The 18070-nt window shown below is 46.6% G+C and overlaps 6 protein-coding genes across 6 annotated transcripts; 3 read left to right on the forward strand and 3 right to left on the reverse strand.

Annotated features, from left to right (window-relative positions):
- The first annotated feature begins 2270 nt into the window (after nucleotides 1-2270).
- On the forward strand, nucleotides 2271-6127 carry AGABI2DRAFT_191328 (hypothetical protein). Its single transcript, XM_006459270.1, has 12 exons — nucleotides 2271-2770; nucleotides 2818-2952; nucleotides 3000-3655; nucleotides 3708-3813; nucleotides 3865-3962; nucleotides 4016-4226; nucleotides 4287-4611; nucleotides 4667-4894; nucleotides 4948-5011; nucleotides 5064-5134; nucleotides 5188-5761; nucleotides 5822-6127. The coding sequence occupies exons 1-12, from the start codon at nucleotides 2352-2354 to the stop codon at nucleotides 5926-5928; spliced, it is 2994 nt and encodes a 997-aa protein (XP_006459333.1). The 5' UTR covers nucleotides 2271-2351; the 3' UTR covers nucleotides 5929-6127.
- Nucleotides 6128-6962: 835 nt separating this feature from the next.
- On the reverse strand, nucleotides 6963-7402 carry AGABI2DRAFT_116309 (hypothetical protein; the record flags this gene model as incomplete). Its single annotated transcript, XM_006459271.1, has 2 exons — nucleotides 6963-7232; nucleotides 7304-7402. 2 exons carry the CDS (start codon nucleotides 7400-7402, stop codon nucleotides 6963-6965), a joined length of 369 nt encoding a protein of 122 aa, XP_006459334.1.
- Nucleotides 7403-7984: 582 nt separating this feature from the next.
- On the forward strand, nucleotides 7985-10629 carry AGABI2DRAFT_116310 (hypothetical protein; the record flags this gene model as incomplete). The annotated part of the gene is made up of 14 exons (XM_006459272.1): nucleotides 7985-8248; nucleotides 8296-8366; nucleotides 8420-8464; nucleotides 8517-8570; nucleotides 8632-8704; nucleotides 8754-9018; nucleotides 9063-9099; nucleotides 9208-9296; nucleotides 9353-9499; nucleotides 9552-9572; nucleotides 9620-9885; nucleotides 9942-10136; nucleotides 10190-10278; nucleotides 10338-10629. The coding sequence occupies 14 exons, from the start codon at nucleotides 7985-7987 to the stop codon at nucleotides 10627-10629; spliced, it is 1908 nt and encodes a 635-aa protein (XP_006459335.1).
- Nucleotides 10602-13213, reverse strand: AGABI2DRAFT_191330 (acyl-CoA-dehydrogenase peroxisomal). Its single transcript, XM_006459273.1, has 15 exons — nucleotides 13079-13213; nucleotides 13004-13021; nucleotides 12863-12956; nucleotides 12603-12805; nucleotides 12480-12545; nucleotides 12378-12430; nucleotides 12222-12327; nucleotides 12110-12161; nucleotides 11854-12057; nucleotides 11774-11801; nucleotides 11514-11720; nucleotides 11398-11459; nucleotides 11333-11348; nucleotides 11143-11281; nucleotides 10602-11086 (listed from the first exon to the last, which is right to left on the reverse strand). The coding sequence occupies exons 1-15, from the start codon at nucleotides 13130-13132 to the stop codon at nucleotides 10823-10825; spliced, it is 1566 nt and encodes a 521-aa protein (XP_006459336.1). The 5' UTR covers nucleotides 13133-13213; the 3' UTR covers nucleotides 10602-10822.
- A 49-nt stretch (nucleotides 13214-13262) lies between these two features.
- On the reverse strand, nucleotides 13263-14999 carry AGABI2DRAFT_177311 (hypothetical protein). The gene is made up of 8 exons (XM_006459274.1): nucleotides 14935-14999; nucleotides 14577-14887; nucleotides 14494-14507; nucleotides 14422-14442; nucleotides 14325-14365; nucleotides 14120-14272; nucleotides 13711-14068; nucleotides 13263-13656 (listed from the first exon to the last, which is right to left on the reverse strand). Exons 1-8 carry the CDS (start codon nucleotides 14962-14964, stop codon nucleotides 13361-13363), a joined length of 1224 nt encoding a protein of 407 aa, XP_006459337.1. The 5' UTR covers nucleotides 14965-14999; the 3' UTR covers nucleotides 13263-13360.
- Nucleotides 15000-15489: 490 nt separating this feature from the next.
- Nucleotides 15490-18063, forward strand: AGABI2DRAFT_191333 (hypothetical protein). Its single transcript, XM_006459275.1, has 11 exons — nucleotides 15490-16287; nucleotides 16347-16437; nucleotides 16484-16545; nucleotides 16596-16793; nucleotides 16848-16892; nucleotides 16943-16965; nucleotides 17020-17161; nucleotides 17220-17260; nucleotides 17317-17378; nucleotides 17428-17449; nucleotides 17499-18063. Exons 1-11 carry the CDS (start codon nucleotides 15862-15864, stop codon nucleotides 18019-18021), a joined length of 1635 nt encoding a protein of 544 aa, XP_006459338.1. The 5' UTR covers nucleotides 15490-15861; the 3' UTR covers nucleotides 18022-18063.
- The last annotated feature ends 7 nt before the right edge of the window (nucleotides 18064-18070 follow it).

Here is an 18070-nt window from a genome sequence, read left to right on the forward strand (position 1 = left end):
TTAGAAATTCAGAAGATGGTGGTACTTCCGGTCGCAATTCGTTTAACAATAATCATTCGTATACTTAGTCTGTTACATTAATTTCTACTAATAGTATTTCGTGAAATCCCAGAGCTATACAAGATTCAGTCGCATAGGATATAATTTAAACCGTATGTCATCTTCCGGGGATCTAGATTGTGATCGCACTGGAGACTACGGGCTATATGCCTTTTTCTCGGTCAGAATGTTCCGCAATTCGGGATGCTTTCCCCCGTCGCACGTCATTGTATGTGAGTCACGGAACGCCCCACGTTGTGGTTTGATCCCACTGAGAGCTGTGCTCCCCTTTTGTTTTTGGAATTGGGCTGATCGGGAATCTTGTGGATACTAAATATGGTAATGAAATTTACAAAATAGGAAATGGTATAGAACAAATGCGATTATGGGCATTGTATGGGTATTGACTGGCGTCGGTATCTACGAAGCTGTTTGTTGTATTTTGACCGTATGTACTCCTCGTTCTGAGATGCCTAGAGCTGAAATATATATACTCCGAGTCGTACGCTGTTTGCTCTGGGCTGACTCATGTGTTCATAGATCAGGATTCAGCAGGTGTTCATGTAATTTCCGGAGTCACAGACGGATTTTGTGGGAGCAATAGGTCCAAGTTGGTGATAGACACGAGGCACCCATGTGCGTATCGACTATATCAAGTAGGTCGAGTACAGCTCAGTCAGGAGCGGAAATACATCAGCACACAGTTGCGGGGTATAAGCACATCGAAAACGGAAACAGAGTATGGCTTCAAGTAATGAACTTGACGCTGCCATGAGATCAAAGAGAAAATTTCTGTGCGGCCGTGTGCGTTTCAACTTCAAGTCGGTGAAACCCAGCATCTTTTGAACGGGTATTGCGTAGCCTTGCGTAATAGGGTTGTGTGATCAGATGAACATTATGACATCAGGATTCACAGGGGTCGGGGTAATCGTGCCAAAATGGGATGCGAGTAGAAAATGGATTCCAGGTATGTTTTCGACATGTGCCGTCGTGGCTAAAAAGATGCAATATGGAAATCGCCGGATCGGCTAGAGCGCAATGCGGAACGATATTATTGGGTCCATGTCGGAGTATCGGATCGTAGCTTCGATTACGCAGTTCGCATGTTGTTGTTGACGCTACTCGAGAGAGCACAGCCATGAGCAAAATAGCGATTGAAATCGAGTTAAGATGGGGGTCCCTGAAAAGCTTTCAACTGTCAAATTTCGATACATTGGGCTAGATAAACAAAGCTCCCATGCGGGTTCAGCTCCAGTAACTCCTGGCGTATCAGCACCCGGATTGCCGCTAGACAGGTAATTAACAGCGGTAAGAGAAAGATCAAGTCGTTCTCCAGAAGTGAATTAAGCGGGCCAATAATGTTAATGAAGCTTGAAGTCACGGTTTATTACTTGAAAATGGTGGGCTGTGACTTGGACGCTGGACCTTCGAGTGAAACCGATGTCGTCGTTCTGAGACGGGGAAGACAAACTAGAGAGCACTCTCATATCGGTTGCTATTTTGAAGTCGAATATCTGGTTGACTCGGTGATAAGGAGTATCGAATACAAGTGTAATGGTTTTCCTTTAGTGGCCTTGGAATGCCTATTTGAGCTTTCGTATTGCCGGCCATGTTGGAAGCTTAGGGGTTGAAGGGTAGGTATGGCCTGATCAGGCAGGTTCTATTGTGTGTGTGCGACTGTGTGCGATGGTCGAGACCCCGTCTGATCGCGGGAAGACTTGGCTATGGCAATCGCCGCGATAAACTGGTCAAAGTTTGGGAGGATCACAATCAAGGATGATTCGATAAGAGCTGTTAGTAGCACTGAAGAAGGCGTCACCTCTGGATAGAAATGAACCGCTGAGAAGCGGTCAATTTTCTCCGCGGACAATTAACAAGTTCATTCGTGAAAGGGACTGAAGAGGTGGAGCAATCGGCAACCAACTGAGGATAGAGAAGAAGGTGGAAGCTGTCTCCTGTCTGTACGGAGGGCACATAAGCGCGGTGACGAGGGGACACAGGGCCGACAAGGACGACAATTAATAATTCATAGACCCAAATGATGCGATCACAATTGTATTGGGGGTTCTAGTGACAAGCGCCGGACACTCGAGGTGGTTTTATCTGCTGGAGAGCTTTGTGGGATTGTGCAGTGAATGATCATCTCCAATAAATGAGGAAGGATAGCCTCTGTCGATGGCGGTGCCCACATGGTGAGGGAGGAACAGCAAAGCAATGCACACGTGGGTAGAGACAAGTGACGTGAGCAATGATGGTTAACTTTATCTTCGTACAAAATCCCTTGTTCGTCTCCATCCACCTCAGCCCCGGACATGTCTGGTTCCTTTAATCAATGGCCTCCGTCTAACGCTCTTTATGCCCAACAACAAGCCTTCAACTTCTACCCGCCCGACCCCCAACAACAGACTGAAGCACAAGACGCCTTCCAATTCTCCCACCAACCAGTCCCCCAACAACTACAGCAAGATCCCTCCTTCGGTGCCAACAATCCCCACCAGACTGGAGCTTTTCGCGTGCACGACGTCCAACCGCTCTCCATCAACACCAATTCTCGAGTAGATTCGGCGCTTTATGCCAATTCCCAATACTTGGTCCCCGACCAGGCCCCCCATCACCCCCCTGCCCCTGCCCCTGCCCCTGCCCCTCAGTCAAAGCGGGCCCGCACACACGAACGAGATTCAGATGATCTCCTAGCTGGCGATACCGCCGATAAGGAAGGGATGAAAAAGCCGTACGTCCTATTATTCATTACTGTTCACGTGCCCTCACAATACATAGAGCCGGCGCATGTGCCCGTTGCAAGAGTCTCAAGGTCAAATGCGAATTTCTGGCAGATCCTGATACTTGTAAACGATGTCTGAATGGTGGGCATGAGTGTGTCATCCCGGGTCGGAAGAAGCGTCGAGTTCCGCCGTAAGCTCTGTTGCCGCTGTCCTGAATCGTCTCTCACAGTTTAGTAGGAAACGGGAACATCTTATCAACCAGATTCGAGGCCAGGCCGACCAAATCAACAAGCTCATTGCGCAGCTCGAAGCCGTACAACGGTCTCAGGGCCAGCCGCCGAACCTGGAGAGCGCTATCCTGCGGTCGCCCTCGGTCTCAACTGAAGGAGACTCTTTCGACGAGTCATCGAGTACTGCTTCTCCTTATGCAGAAGGCAACAAAGCAATCGAAGATTGGCTTGCGAAAGCCAAGGAGAGCTTCCTTCAATTTGGAAACTCTATCTCGAAAAGTTACGTTTCGGATGACGACTCGGATTCTGTAGGCTGGGTAGACGATGATTACGAAAATGTTGGTCAAGATGATTTGGTCGGTTATCAAGACGAGAACGAGAAATATGAGATTGCAGTAATGCGCCCGGACGAGACTTGCGAGTCGATTGAGGACTTCCAAGATGGTCGCTTGCAGAAGCACGGCTCAAATTCTAGCTTGAACACCACCACAGGATCAGTCGCGGGTAGTTCGGGCCATCCACGCAAGAAAGGGGCCGAAAAACCTACCAATCTACCTACCGTGGCCGCCCCTTGGGGACTCATAAGCAGGCTGAGCATCCAAAACCGCGCCAATAGTGTGGACCCTGAGGATACTGGAATTAATAACTCGGAGTATTTCATTGGTAAGCGGTCGTCTTTGATACTCCAAAATTTCCGCTCATTGACTTATCACAGGTGATAATGACGGGAACGATATCAGAAAAGCTGCTCAATGCTCCCAGCCTCATATTTTAGCACGGGGAATTATATCAACCTCCGATGCAGAAAAATTATTCGCTATGTATGTTATCCGTAACTCTTCAGTTTTTCCTGTTATTCACGACGTTTTTAGCTATTTCGACAAGATGAATGATTCAACGTCACTACTAGATTCCATACTTTATACACCTCCTCTGACTGCCGTGCGGAGTTCTTTCTTGTTCACAGTCAGTGAGTATGAAATTAGTCGTTCCATTCTGTCGTGTCAAGTCTAATGGCTTCAGTTTGCGCCATTGCATCCAGGTATTACGACGAGCGGCGGGATCTGTACCCGCAGCTCATGCATTATGCCCAACTTGCAGCAGGCACAGGACTTATCAGTGGAACAAAGAACGTGGAAATGTGTGCGGCTTACATTTTGCTCAGTCTATACCCAGTTTCTACCCGCCGTATGGCCGAGCAGCGAAGTTGGTTGTATCTCGGTTTAGCTATCAGGTAAGGATCATATGTTTTCATCGAGCGTTGGTTTTTTAATAATTCTATCTTTCAATGCAGGACCGCTACCGACATTAATCTGCACATACCTATCAAAGAGAAACCCCGGACTGAATGGCAAGCAAGGGAAATCTTGAATCGATCTCGTATCTGGCTCAATTGCTTTAACGTTGATCGTTCAATGGGTTCCCAGTATGGCAAGCCGCCGATAATCAACAATAGGGACTACTTGGCAAACCATTCTCCGGAATGGTATAAGACCTCTCCTTACAACCTTCAAGATTTCGATATCCATATTTGTGCTTATAACGCGGAGTTGAGAGTCATGGCTGATTTTTCGGCTATGATTCATAATGATCCAGAACAACCCACTGGTCTCAATAAAGTGAGCAATCCACGTCTTAATTGTCCTGTCTTCGCCGTTTAACCATTTGATGTAGAACCTTGACCTGGTGACTATCTCTATGAATGCTGATGAAGAGCTCCAGGCGCTTTGGGCTCAGTGGCACAAAGTGCTCGAAGAAACAGACCTAAACATCCCTCAAAATCGTTTCAGGACCGGGCTACTTCGATTGGCGTATAGTTACTCCCGACTCATTGCTCTTTCATTTGGGTTCCAGCACGTCTTCAGTAAGGGTGCAGCAGATGAAAGTATTATATTGTACAGAGTATGCTTTTATGGTTCTATATCAAACAGTCCCGTACTCATTCTATCTTCTAGTGTTTGAATGCAGCGCGCGATGTTGTACGGGCAGTTCTTGATGACATCTGCCGTCCAGAGCAACGTACGTCATAAAATCACTCACTTCTTGCTGAAGACTCAGCTACATTTATCAGTGTTCTACTGGCGTCATGGACCCGAGTCGCAAAGCATATTCCTCACATTCGCCTCCACGTTCCTTATCAAGGTGTGTCACGCATAGCTTCTGCCCGGTGTCTTCAAGTACTAAGCTTATTCCAGTTACTTCAACCCCGTTTCGCGTCGCACATAAACCAAGAAATACGGTCGGAAATCAAAGGTCTGGTCAAAAGGGTTGTCGAGCTTCTCAGCTCAAAGGAGGTTGCCATTGACGAGCGGCTGGGACCGGGTCTTCATGCGCGCTTCCTCCGCAATCTTCTTCATTCACCCACCATTCGCCAGGAATACTCTTATGCCCGACGTAAACGCGTTTCAAAATCGGGGGGTACAACATCGGAGTTGTTAGATCATGCCTTATCAAATCAGCCTTCACCAGCCAGATCTGGTGGTTCGCTATCTCCAACACCTTCACAAGAAATGACCTTTGACATGTTTTCAGCTGTAGGGGTTGGAGCTACCGAAGCTCCATATTTCCAGGAGATGGATAATACTGGCCTGGGTTTGTCTTATATGGCCCCAGCGGAAGCCAGCGCTCCTGCGGGAAAAGTCAATTCGGCTCCTGGAGGGTTGTCGGACATGTTTAGTCCACCACTTGGTGGAGATAGCTACATGATGCAAACCATGCAGGCTTTTGGTGGTAATGGGAACACGAATACGTATGATTGGCAAGCTAATCGTGAGTTCCATCCTTAGCATAATTGATATAACGCCTTGACTGACGAGGTCGTCGCCGTAGATGGTTATGTATGGTTCCCTCAGTTTCAACAGAACATGGGAATGGATACACTCCTCGATCCAGGTCGCTACAACCAGCAACCAGCATTCCCAATAGGTGCCCCTTAAGTGGCACTATCTGATTTATATCATATGCTTAATCCATACCTTGCCTGTTTCTTGCTTGCCCCTGCTCATCTTGTTTATTGATGTCTCGTAATCGCTGTGCTGTCACTGTTGGTTGTACGATCTAGTTCTTGGGCTATCGGTTTCTTATGTTGTTTTTCTATCAATTTTACAAAAGAATATATGTACTTTATAACGTTGATAATGTTAAAACATTTCTGGCCCAGAATGCTGGGTCAATTAGCTTCATTGCACGATTGTGTGTGTAAATCCACGTGATTGAATTCTTTAAATACGTCCCCATTGCCGATTCTTCTTTTTTCTTCACTCATTCCTGGACCTGCACTATTGTCCCTCTGCGATGGTTTATTTCAATTTTCTCGCAGAAGCCTACCGCATGTCCTAGAAGAAATCCAAAGTCCATTTCTAGCTGGAGCGCACTCCGGCTTTCATTTTATGAAGCATAGATGGAAGTGTGATTTCCTTACCAGAAGTGCTACAGTCCTTTGAAAATTGTTGCGTTTTTGTTTTTGTTTCACGGGGTTACGCGTTAGATTGTTGGCTGTGGCTGTTGGGAGAGGATTGGGTTGTAGGTTGTAGGTTTTGACTTATGAGTCTGTATTCTCATTGCGATCCTAAGGGTAGGCTTTACTTAGAAGTCGTCACGAAACGCAGATGATACCGGAATAGAGAAGAAAATTGCAATACAAATATATTGAGTATTGAAAGTATCCTATTGATTCCTTCGTCAGTCCATTGCCAAAAAGAACTACGATTTCGACCGCGGGAGCTAAGGCTAGATTGCCTTTGAGTTGGAATCCTCTGTCCGATGAAGCCCTCATCTTCGCCATCGCCGCACGACTGACACGACGCAGTGCCAGTTTGCGCCACAACGGATGCAAGTAAGTGGATACTATATGTCCTCTTGCACCCTATACCGTTATGAGCCAAGTCCCTTCTGTCGTTCGTTAGACAGGATTCCTCCGTAGTACACGCTATAATCCACTCGCCAAGCTGATAAAATCAATGCGTGACGTTCACCAATCCCAATCCACACCATGATCGTGATCATCGCAGTGGTGCGAGCGTCCCGAGTGCGAGCCACGAGAAGATGAAGAGGAGGAGGAGGAGGAGGAATCGCGGCGTGAATTTGAGGAAGTTCCGCCAGGAGCACACGAATCATCTTCGGGTTTGCCCTTTGCAGGACTTCCTTTTCCTGGGGCTGGCGGTCCAGGAGATCGAGGAGGAGCCCTCGTCGCGCGGCTGCTCCATTGGAAAAGAGATCGTAACTTCCCCGACTTGAGAATCTAATTCAGTCCACGAAGAGTTATGCGTGTTAGGTTTCATGGGCACAAGCTTGAAGGAAGTAGCCATTTACATTTGACGCTGTTCCATTGTGGCGAGATGCATCTTCTATTGAAGGTCCTGCGTTGGGATTTGTATGCGACAATGGCAGATGGACAATGGATTCTGGCATGGTTTCGTGATGATTATCCCGCTGTATAGCGATCAAGGGCATGCATGGAGACAAAAGTAACCACTTCCATGAACTTTGTGTCCTCTGATTATAAGAAGTTAGAGGTCACTACTCGAGTTTGAGGAGAGAGGGACGCCACTCACGAATAGCACGTTACGCCGTACAATCCAATCAACGCGGAAAGGACGTTGTTGTGTAACTACAACTCGCAAGAAGGCAGACGTGAGGCAAGTCATAAAGAGTTTTCAAAGAAGACGCTAGAAGGAGAAATTCAGCTGCGAGGACAATAGATTTGAGCGCTCATCCGTGTGCAAAACGCCTCGTTCCAGGAATAACGCGGTGCGCGGCGGTGAGCTCTTAATGTAACGTGACTACAGGTCGATCTCATTCATGGTTCTAATTCTACCCGCCTTCTCCTTTTGCAAGCGATTGAAAGCTCTCCTGCTATGCCTCATTCTATGTGGAATTCGTACTACGGCCTGCCCTGGTCAAACTGCTAGGAGTACTGCCGGCTTTCACTTGCTAGATCGACTCGCTCATGCTTTCAAGGGATTGCTCTGTCAAGTTCGCAGATTGTTTTCAATGACAATCTGCCCTCCCGCATGCGACGAGACAGCTGGCGCGGACGGTCCTTACAATTTGCTCTGCTCGAGTCTACCTTTCGAATTGCCCTTGCCAAATCATGTTGAGACGTCCGCGTCGGGCTCTATATCCGGGCACCAGGAAATGCCTACTGCATCTTGTATTCATGGCATATCTGCCGAGCTGAACATAAAGCAGTTGAATACAACCACTATACCTCAATTTCAACACCATGTCGAACCCTCGTTTGCCTTAAGTCCACCTGTGAGAGCCGTCCTTCCAATGGGTTCCTTGTATTGAGCACCCCACAGGAACCGTTCTCCAAGATACATCCCATTGCAACTGCCCAACTCATTCCTCCAAGAGGACCAATTATTAGAGAGTACGCATGTGTTTGCGACATGGCCTGGTTTTTGTTAATCGGTTTTTTCAAAGTGAACCATCACTTATCGATGAAATATATTACCGTCCTCAAATGATGTCAGTCACATTATTCAACCCCACAAGCAAAGCATGCTGATGTCAGCTATAGACCCGAAAAAGCAGCCCAAGGATACATACCATCTTATACTTCAGATTATACCCCGTAAGACTGACCGTCAATGCCAGCTTTTCAACGAACGCGGCTAATATTAGTACTCTGATAGAGATGTTGATATACCCGGTTGGAAAACCCTCCTCCGTCCACAAGGCACAATGTATTTTCACCACGAAGAAAAGGTAAATGCTGCATTGATGTCCAATATATAGACTTCATTGCAGTTGACAGAATGTTGTGACTAATGCAAATCTCTTCGACGACGAGAATTTCAGAGTCGTTGAAGAAACCATTAATCAATTGTTCCTCAAGATCGAGCATGACGGTGTTGTTGTACCTCCTGACACTCAACTTGTAGTTGATATCTCGTGGAAGAAACGCACGGTCGGCTACTACTTCGCAAGTCTCCAAAGAAGATGTCTATTCTGGGCACACGAGAAGTATATTGAAAAATTGTTCAAGCGTGTTCCAAATGTCCGTTCATACATGCACATCGGTGCGTTCTATTTCTCTGCCGTTGCTGTATTGAAATCATTGTAGAGTTCAAATTAGGGCATGTGATTGAAGCAGAGTTCTGGTAGGGCATGTCCTTTGTATATGTAGGTGCTCTGTGACCACTACTGATCGTCGCTGATTGATGGCGGCAACGTCTCTCAGGTGTTTGTTCTAAACGTTCATATCCCAGGCATCACTACCATCTGTTCCCTCATGCTCAAACCCTCTCCCCTCAACTTGTCAGAGAGGTCAAGGGCTTACTGTCATTCATGGCAGCAGGTGAATCGCTTGATATGTTGGTCCAGCCAAGCATCTCATTCTCCTCCGATGACCAGAACGGGTTTTTAATGAGGAGACAACATTGGATTGCAGTGCCAAGGAAGTTGATACAGCGTCAGGGATCATCAATTCCATCCCTATCGAAGTAATTGAAAACAAGGGTGATCCTTGTCACGAAGCTGCATACTATCATTCGTTTGTCGGTGAGTTAGTGCATTTAAATCACATGGAAAGTATCACAATAGATCTGGACAGGCTACATCATGGCTTTTCATGGTAAGTCGATGTCACCCTCTCCTGTTACGACTCTAAGGTTTCTTCAGCACTCCATAAATTTGATAATCGCCATGGACAACCGAATGCACGATGTTCTCGCGGCGAAAAGTTCTTTGATGACGCTGAGCTTCAGCCTCTCGTCACCCTCTTCTCCAGGCTTATCTTCCGGGTCATGTCCCCTGTCCTTTTCTACACCCCCGAAACTTATTTGGACTCGCTCGAAACCATCATCAGCGACGGAGATGTTTTCCTCGAAGCGTGGCACGCTTTTGTGATAGAATTGCATCAAGAATGGAATGGACTCGTTATCTTTGTTAGTCATTGATTCCAACAAAAGGTTGCAACTTGCTTTCCTGATTAATTGAATAGGCAACCGTGCTCTTAGCCACCAATGTGGCATTCCTGGCTATTCCAAGTCTCGATAGTGGTGATCACCCGGAGAGGCGCTCAGCAGCTCAGATTTGTAGTTACCTTTCGATTGTCCTGAGCATTGGTAGCATTGCCCTCGGCCAGCTTTTCTCTCGGTATCATCGTATCAAAGGACTGGAACACTTAGACGGGCGTGTAAGTCGTTCTTCACACATATGCTGGGCCAGCTATTCATGACGCCACTTCAGATAAAGAACAACTTTGATCTTCTACTAGATATCGGCTGCAGTAAACTGGCTATTATGTATAGTTTGCCGTATGCCATGTTCAGTTGGTCGTAAGTCTTATTTATACTGGAGGTTGCTTCTCATGATGATATCAACAATAATCTTGCAGTGTTATTGGATTCCTTGTAGCGTTCCTCATAATGTGTTTTGATGGAACTACAAGAGTCGTACGCTGTTTATTAGGTGTCGCATCAGCGGTTCTCGTCCTCGTCATAATATACTGCGTCTATACGATACGCAGCAATGACGAGGAACGGTCTGCTGACTCTTTCCTCACCCGACTTAACCAAAAAGTTAGCGAGTTGTATGGCCTTTGTAGAAACACGGATTCAGATTCAACAGAACTCCAAGCTCATCCTCTCTTCCGACCACGGACTGTTGTACAAATCCCTGATGTATAAAAACCACAATCCAAATGTCTATTGGTACCTTGTTATGCGCGCAATTACAAGAAAGTCTCTTGATGCGTTTGAACTGGATGAGACTTCTCGGTGCACTAAATTGTTGAAAACTCGGTATAGAACAAAAAAATCATCACGGCCACAAAATACAGAAGATACTTTGACAGAATCAATAACGAGCGGTAGCCATAATTTATAGTCGAACATCTTCCGGCATAGCTCTAAGAGCCTGACGAACACCAAGATCTGCCAAAACATCTTCCGCGCCTCCGAGCAGTGCATCAAATGCAATGGTACGATGATAATGTTCAACGAATTGACCCATTCCACTCTGGGTGATACCGCGACCACCGAATATTTGTACAGCATCACGAGCAGTATCTTGTCCGCACGACGTCGAGTAACTCTTCAAAAAGGCGATCTGACCAGCAAGCTTATTTGCTTGCTGCCTGTATGTCTGAAGGGACATATTTCAGTAACGAGACACAAGAATGCTGGTTTTGAAGAACATACCATGTTACACATCTGATATGTTATGTTCTCTAACCAGTTCTGTACACTCTCGGCTCGAGAAATCATCTTTGCCAGTTTGGAGCGGATAACAGCTTGAGAGTTTAATGGTTTGCCGAAAACCTTTCGTTGCGTCGTCCACCTGTATGGAAATAAGTTGATACTCCTCCGCCCCAGTCATTTGAAGGCTTACTTCAGACATTCCTCGACTGTAGCATAGTTCAGCAACGATTCATTAACAAAGGCCAAGGGACCTACTGATCATACGCTGGCCTCTGGCAGAAGCACAACACATCACCCATCGTTCATGGTTGAAGTTGCTATCACCCCGTGTCAAAAATCGATATATAAACGTGCTCAATGACCCAACATACCTTAGAATAACGAAGATACCTCCACCTTCTTCACCAAGGGTATTCTCAACAGGTACTTTGACGTTATCAAACGTGATGTAGGCTGTACCGGCAGTAGTCGAGTAACTCGTCTTAATTTGGGAAGTTTCGATACCGGGTCCTCGTTCTACCAAGATCACAGTAAAGCCATCTTCAGTCTTGCAGCCGACAGTGAAGTAATCAGCAAATCTGGACAAAGGCGTCGGCAAAGGGCATCCAAATAACAACAGACAACCACCCACGTTCCGTTAGTGATCCACTTCTTATTCCCTGCAAAACCTTGTTAGGCATGACTTAATTATAGATTCCGAAGAACGTTTACCGTTTATTATCCAATGTTTGCCGTCCTCGGTTTTCACGGCGGTCGTCTGGAGTCCCATGACATCACTACCAGCGAATGCCTCAGAGATGGCCAGACAAATAAACTTCTTTCCAGCGAGTATGTCAGGCACGATTCGTGCCTTGAGTTCTTCACTGCCAAAATTGAGCACGGGAGGAAGGCCGATGACTTTGCCACCAAGGAGACCTATTTGAGTGATGAGGTCTTGTCATCGTGTGAGCATAGTAAATGACCATACCGTCACCGTAGCCTCGCAAAACTGCTCTACTAATCTCTTGTGTTATGATGAGCTTGAGGAATGTGTAAGCGTTGAACAGGACGAGATATATATATAAGGAACGAAAGCCTACCTCGTGGAAATAGTCAAATTCTTCGGGCTTTACCATTCCTCCCATCAACGTACGACCTTGAAGGTGCTTTCCAGGGCCCATACGCATAGCATGCAATTCAACTTCTCTGTGAACGAGTCAAGAAAAGATAATGAAAGAACTGAATCCAATACATACGCCATTTTGTCAAATACGCTTTGAGATGGACGCTTTCCGTCAGCTTCTCTTTCCTAGTTGATCATCAGTCTTCATTCAAAGATGAGTTTGTGAGTCATTTACAAGGGCGTCGGGCAGCACTACTGTGTCCATGAACTGGCGAATTTTCTTCTGGAATGCACGGTGTTTCTGTCACAAGGGTTGAGGCCATTGATGAATTAAGACGGAAAACGTTTGAGGGCGCACATCGCTGAAATATGGACTGAAGTATCCATCTGTAAGCCAAGTTGGCTCTCCATAAGGGACCTTGCTGATCGCGCCGGGTACCCTCCATCGGATTACGCTCTGTTCTCCAGCAATAGTTCCAATCTTCAATCTCTGGTATGCAGGCCGTTCTAGTACTTCGTGTCTGTGGAGACTGTAGAATGCTTCCGTTGCGTCTTGGCCAGCTGATAGAGCCAAGTCAGCGAAGACAGACTACTTAGAATGATTAAATTTTCACTCACCAACGTCGGGATCTAACAGGACAGAAAGCCCACCAGGATGGAAACGTTTGAAGCGGGAGATGTTATATACATTAGCATCAATGATAACCCACTGGTACAGGTCAGGTCCCGATACGACGAAAACTGCGAGGCACTCACCAGGTCATCGTCGGAGCTGTGCTAGAATATATGTAAGTCAGCGCTCTGGAACAACATCAGGGTTACACGTCAGTATACCTTTGCGACCTCTTCCCTGGTGAACTGTGCTAAATCTTTCGCAGGTGTAGCCATGATGTGGAGTAGAAGGAAGAAGAGATCGTGCACCCGGTGGGTTATTTAGGGGGGTCAATGGCATGTGATAACTGCTCAACTGTGCTGCTCATTATCATATGAATCCCGAATTGGTCGCTTCCGTCGAAATGCAGCGTGGATACAATGGTAAGTATAATTTTATCTCTCCGACGCATAGGTATTGAATTGACACCCAAAGTAGATATCCGACGAAGACCAGCTACAAATCTACAACTTGACATTTGAACGTGCTGTCTTTTGCGCTTCCTTCCCGAGGGCACCCTCAAGTGCGAGCTTTTTAATTTCTCTATCACTCAAACCAGCTTCGGTCAACAGCTCCTCCGTATGCAGACCGGGTTGTAGAATAATTTTACTGGTATCCAAATGTTTATGAGAGCTCGGTGGGTATTGATCGTGTCCATTGTGTCTCACGACACGCGGATGAAATTCGGGCATAGGTGACGACTCTAATGCGGCGGCTGCTTCCGGGGGCATGAGCACTGGAACTGCACACGCATCCGTTCCTGATAGTAAGGGGGATAAAAAAGGGAATTCTCCAAGAATCAGATGTTGCACACCGTGAAAAACGTCCGTCCAATATTCCCGCGTGTTCGTCAGGAAGCCCTTTTCAAAGTAAGACCTCATTTTTGGCCACTCTCTAGTGTCCGCCTGCGCATTAGGCGTCGGCCTCCAGCCATCTTCGAAGTCGAAGCCATGAGGAAGTGCTTTGTTAAATTTATCAATGAATGCCTTGAAGAACTGAGGCTCTAGACAGCCGACAGTCATAAAACCTCCACCTTTGCAGGTATATACACTGTAAAAAGGTGCACCGCCGTCAAGCATATTGGTACCGGGCTTTCCTTTTCCGAATATAGGTGAAGCAGGGAGGACATGATGAAGCAAAACGAAAGTAGAAACAAAACGGGCACCGTGAACCTATAAAGATGAGGTTTAAGTAAGATACTCCGACGCGAAGGGCGGATTTACCATATCCGCATTGACGACCTGGCCGCGGCCGCTTCTTCCGCGTTCAATTAAGGCCAGTAGAACGCCAAGCGCACACATCAGCCCACCTCCGGCAAAGTCAGCGAGGATATTCATCGGAAATCTGGGTGCTCCTGATGGCCCAGGGGGCATCATCTGCAGAGCAGTATGAGATACTGGAGGCGGGGGAACACAGTTATTGACTTACCGCGAGAGCACCTGAAAGGGCGATGTAATTTATGTCGTGGCCTATTTCACAAGGGATTCAGCTGCGCTCTACCATAATGCCTACTGATCACGCCCACCAGCCATGTCCCTGTGGGGACCTAACACAAAGTGTCAGCGACGTGCTTCACGGGAAATATCCACAAACATACCCGTCCGCGGAAATCTGTCAGACAAAGAAGACGGATATTAGCTACTTTCCGGCCTCAGAGTCAAGAAGGTCTCGAGAACTTACCCAACGATCCGAGCATATATAAGCCGTTCATTCAACCCCTTCGTCCTACCATTCCCGAAGAAGATTTCTGGTCCTAACCCCAACTTCTCCATAACTCCAGGACGAAACGGATCAATAACCACATCCGCAGATGCAATTAAGTTTCTTAGCAGGTCTCTTCCGCTTAGAGTCTTGGAGTCGACGATGATAGACCGCTTGCCACGGGTAAGGACATCGGCAGAACCGGCATTGGGCCTGTCGATTCTTGTTACAGAGGCACCATTATCAGCCAGAACCAAGCCAGCGAAAGGACCTGGCGCAAGGCCCGCAAACTAAGGAGGTTGTTAATGGGGTCAAAAACAAGGGACAGAATACTCACTTCGATGACTTTAATGCCAGCCAGTGCCATGGGCGTCGTCGGCTTCAATGAACAATAACCATGCGACCCCCAGAAATAGTAGGTGACAGCTTTGCTCGTGACCTTTGAATGATTGCCAAGTGTCAATCTGCGAAAAGGTCATCAAAGAGAAGTCGGTAAGTTGCGTAGCCGGATGCATTGATTCACAAGAACCTCGCTTGACCAGTCTAATACCGATTTTAGAGCAACTGTCCATTTCGCTTGCTGCCTGCAAGGTTTACGAGATGAGGCACATAACATCAGCGAGCGATTTCCGGATTTCCAGGCCTCGGCCACTTAACAGGTTTTTTACTACAAAGTTCTCTCCTTTCAAATTTCGCCATCTGATGATCTAAAGGTCACCTGCTGATATTCAAAATGACGAAGAGTCGATTGTGAGTTGATTGTATTCTCGGGCCACGCTCGTATTCCACGTGTGCCCTTTCTTGAATCGTATACGGAATTTGCTCCCCAGGGAACCTCCACTTTATAATGACCGCATCCATCCTTCGACACAGCCAACTGGTCATTACTCTGCTTTTAGGACTTCAAGCGGTCCTTTCCTCTTTACTTTTAGTCGCGGCTAAATCGCTGGTTAGTCTCAGCGTCCTGCATTTCTTTTCCTCTTGTGCCTCCCTGGTACGAGCCAAGCCATATCAGGGACATCGATAGAAGTTGCGAATTCTTCTAAGAAGTTACTGGAAGGCTCCATGGGTAATACAAGGGTAAGAAAATAGTAGAAACCTCATTCAAACGTGTGGACCAGCGGCTCCGACGGTCCGCTGCATGCTCACAACTGAGGTTCTTGACCGGATGACCAGTCGTGTTGCAAACCTCCCAAAAAAAGGCTTTTGACCATGATCGCTGACGCTTTTAAACTGAGTCTTCTAGCTCTGTCAGTTGCGCACGATGCACCTGACAACTATCGCTACTCTCATCGTCTGCGGACTCCTCCAAAACGCCTATGCCAATCTATCACTCCTCAAATTGACCAACGCTCCAACTTTACCACCTGATGCATCACATTTCCTACACTCGTCTCTAGCCAGCTTCAGCATAGAAACTGCCTTTTTCGAAGAGTTCTTTGGGAATGTTACTCAACCAAATACCCTTTCGCAGAATCTTCTCGAAGGCATAAAAAAGAGGACTGGTGTGCCTGCGGAAATTCGTATTGGTGGTATCACTGCGGATTCGACTTACTGGGATCCAAATCTCACAGTCGCCTTGTCCAACTTTATTGACAAAACTGGTGCACTCCAAAATACTACCCTCGGTCCGGCATTCTGGGACTCTGTGAAATTGTTGCCACAAGGAACAAAAGTTACCATGACTTTGGTGAGCACCTCTATCGTTGTACTAGGATCGAAGAGTGGACGTTGAACTTGCCATGATAGAATTTGCAAGACCTGGATTTCGAGGGAGCGCTGAACATGGCACAAGCAACTTGGGACGGGCTGGATGCTGATCAGCTCGTCGAATTTGAAAGTACGTATCATAACCGACATATTCACATTTTACTGATCAGCACAAGTCGGTAACGAGCCTGACCATTATCTTTCTTTTACTCCACAAAACTACTCTAGTATTTGGGGTGTAAGTTCATCACCTACCTCTATTTTTGACTAGCATTTGACGGAAAAAAGACTTTGGCCAAAAGCATAACTGACGATGTCAAACTCCCGAGTCCATTTTTCCAAGTCGGTTCTACGGTCGAGGATCCTTTGTGGCCTTTCGATGCTCCGGGCGCTTCTTCCGCTCTTGACTGCGTGAGTGCTCTCGCTGCAGGTTCAAATAGAGACGGCGTCGTCAAATCCTGCAGCGAGCATACATATCAATACAGTGTATGTCTTTATCTCAAATCGCGTCAAAATCATGTATAACGAGATCTTTAACAGGTTTGCGACCCTCCCAGGATTCCGATTGCAACATTACCCAACCTTGTGAGTGATATATATCCTTCATTTGAAATGAAAGTCTTATCTCGTGTCAGGTCAATCACACGCGCCTAGCAATGTAAATTCATGAATTTGTTGACTGTATTCTGAAGACCTCTAACCTTCTGTTGAGGTACCTTGACCTATGGCAGCCCCGCATCCATTCAATTCGAGAACAACTTGGACCCCACTCGTTCGTCATTGGGGAGTACAACTCCGTTTCTTGCTCTGGAAAGGACAATGTAAGCAATACCTTTGGACAGGCTCTCTGGTTGGTGAGTTGTCAGATGCTCGGTTTGCGATGATATTCGTATTAAATACATTGTCTTACAGTTGGATACAACTTTATATGCGGCGTCTTTGAACATTTCAAGGTCCGTTTTGTTCCTTCTACGATATCAGGATATCAGGAGTGACATTCGTAATCCAGGATGTATCTTCATCAAGGCGGACCGCTCGCGCTTCAAAGTCAAAGTCAATTAAATCACGGTGGTAAGGGAGCATATATTAAACCGATATTCTCAATTTTCATCATTCGTAGGTCTAAGTTTCTATGATATGTGGTATGTTCTTGAGATTGTTCGAAAAGCGAGATGACGAACATTACGATAGGTATCCCGTCCAAAACCTCAATGGACCCGTGCAAGTCTTCCCTAGCTACGCAACGTATCTATTCATCGCAGAAACCCTTGGTACCTCGAAGACACTCCAAATCTCTAATCTGTACCCAGGTCGACAAGAAAATGGTTCTAGCATCACAACAGAGATGGGCGATAAATCTTCTGGCCAACTCGTCGCCTATGGTTTCTGGGACACCTCAGATTCATCGTCGTCAAACGAATTCCCAACGAAACTGGTATTAATCAATCTGGAAATTTATAATCAAACGCAAATCGGCGTCGAGCCACGTCCACACTCGACATTTGATTTTTCCGGTTTGTTGAGGGATTTAAATACCCCGGTGAGGGTCAGGAAACTACAAGCGCCTGGAGCCGATGTGAAGCATTCGAATGTTACTCAGTGGGCGGGGCAAACTTTTGAGACTGGTCTCGCGCGGGGATCTGTCGTCGAAGAAAAGGTAAAGGGTGGAAAGATTAAAGTTCAAGCTTCGGAGGCAGTTTTAGTCTTATTGTAGCCAAATTTGTGAGCTACTTGATGCATTGATGTCTTGCATATGATCCTCT

This window comes from Agaricus bisporus, assembly GCF_000300575.1.
Source record: "Agaricus bisporus var. bisporus H97 unplaced genomic scaffold AGABI2scaffold_3, whole genome shotgun sequence".
Taxonomy (NCBI): Eukaryota; Fungi; Basidiomycota; class Agaricomycetes; order Agaricales; family Agaricaceae; genus Agaricus; species Agaricus bisporus.

What these genes read in the sequence shown, in the direction of transcription:
- AGABI2DRAFT_191328 (XM_006459270.1), top strand. Translation starts at nt 2,352, where the DNA reads ATGTCTGGTTCCTTTAATCAATGGCCTCCGTCTAACGCTCTTTATGCC. An exon ending in AAGGAAGGGATGAAAAAGCC is followed by an intron (nt 2,771 to 2,817) that starts GTACGTCCTATT and finishes CACAATACATAG; the next exon opens with AGCCGGCGCATGTGCCCGTT. An exon ending in CCTCCACGTTCCTTATCAAG is followed by an intron (nt 5,135 to 5,187) that starts GTGTGTCACGCA and finishes AGCTTATTCCAG; the next exon opens with TTACTTCAACCCCGTTTCGC.
- AGABI2DRAFT_191330 (XM_006459273.1), bottom strand. Translation starts at nt 13,132, where the DNA reads ATGGCTACACCTGCGAAAGATTTAGCACAGTTCACCAGGGAAGAGGTC. An exon ending in AATTTGACTATTTCCACGAG is followed by an intron (nt 12,162 to 12,221) that starts GTAGGCTTTCGT and finishes ACATTCCTCAAG; the next exon opens with CTCATCATAACACAAGAGAT. An exon ending in GGTATCTTCGTTATTCTAAG is followed by an intron (nt 11,460 to 11,513) that starts GTATGTTGGGTC and finishes ACGGGGTGATAG; the next exon opens with CAACTTCAACCATGAACGAT.
- AGABI2DRAFT_177311 (XM_006459274.1), bottom strand. Translation starts at nt 14,964, where the DNA reads ATGGCACTGGCTGGCATTAAAGTCATCGAA. An exon ending in TCCCCACAGGGACATGGCTG is followed by an intron (nt 14,366 to 14,421) that starts GTGGGCGTGATC and finishes CTTGTGAAATAG; the next exon opens with GCCACGACATAAATTACATC. An exon ending in AGGTCGTCAATGCGGATATG is followed by an intron (nt 14,069 to 14,119) that starts GTAAATCCGCCC and finishes TCATCTTTATAG; the next exon opens with GTTCACGGTGCCCGTTTTGT.
- AGABI2DRAFT_191333 (XM_006459275.1), top strand. Translation starts at nt 15,862, where the DNA reads ATGCACCTGACAACTATCGCTACTCTCATCGTCTGCGGACTCCTCCAA. An exon ending in TTGCAACATTACCCAACCTT is followed by an intron (nt 16,893 to 16,942) that starts GTGAGTGATATA and finishes ATCTCGTGTCAG; the next exon opens with GTCAATCACACGCGCCTAGC. An exon ending in AAGTCAATTAAATCACGGTG is followed by an intron (nt 17,379 to 17,427) that starts GTAAGGGAGCAT and finishes CATCATTCGTAG; the next exon opens with GTCTAAGTTTCTATGATATG.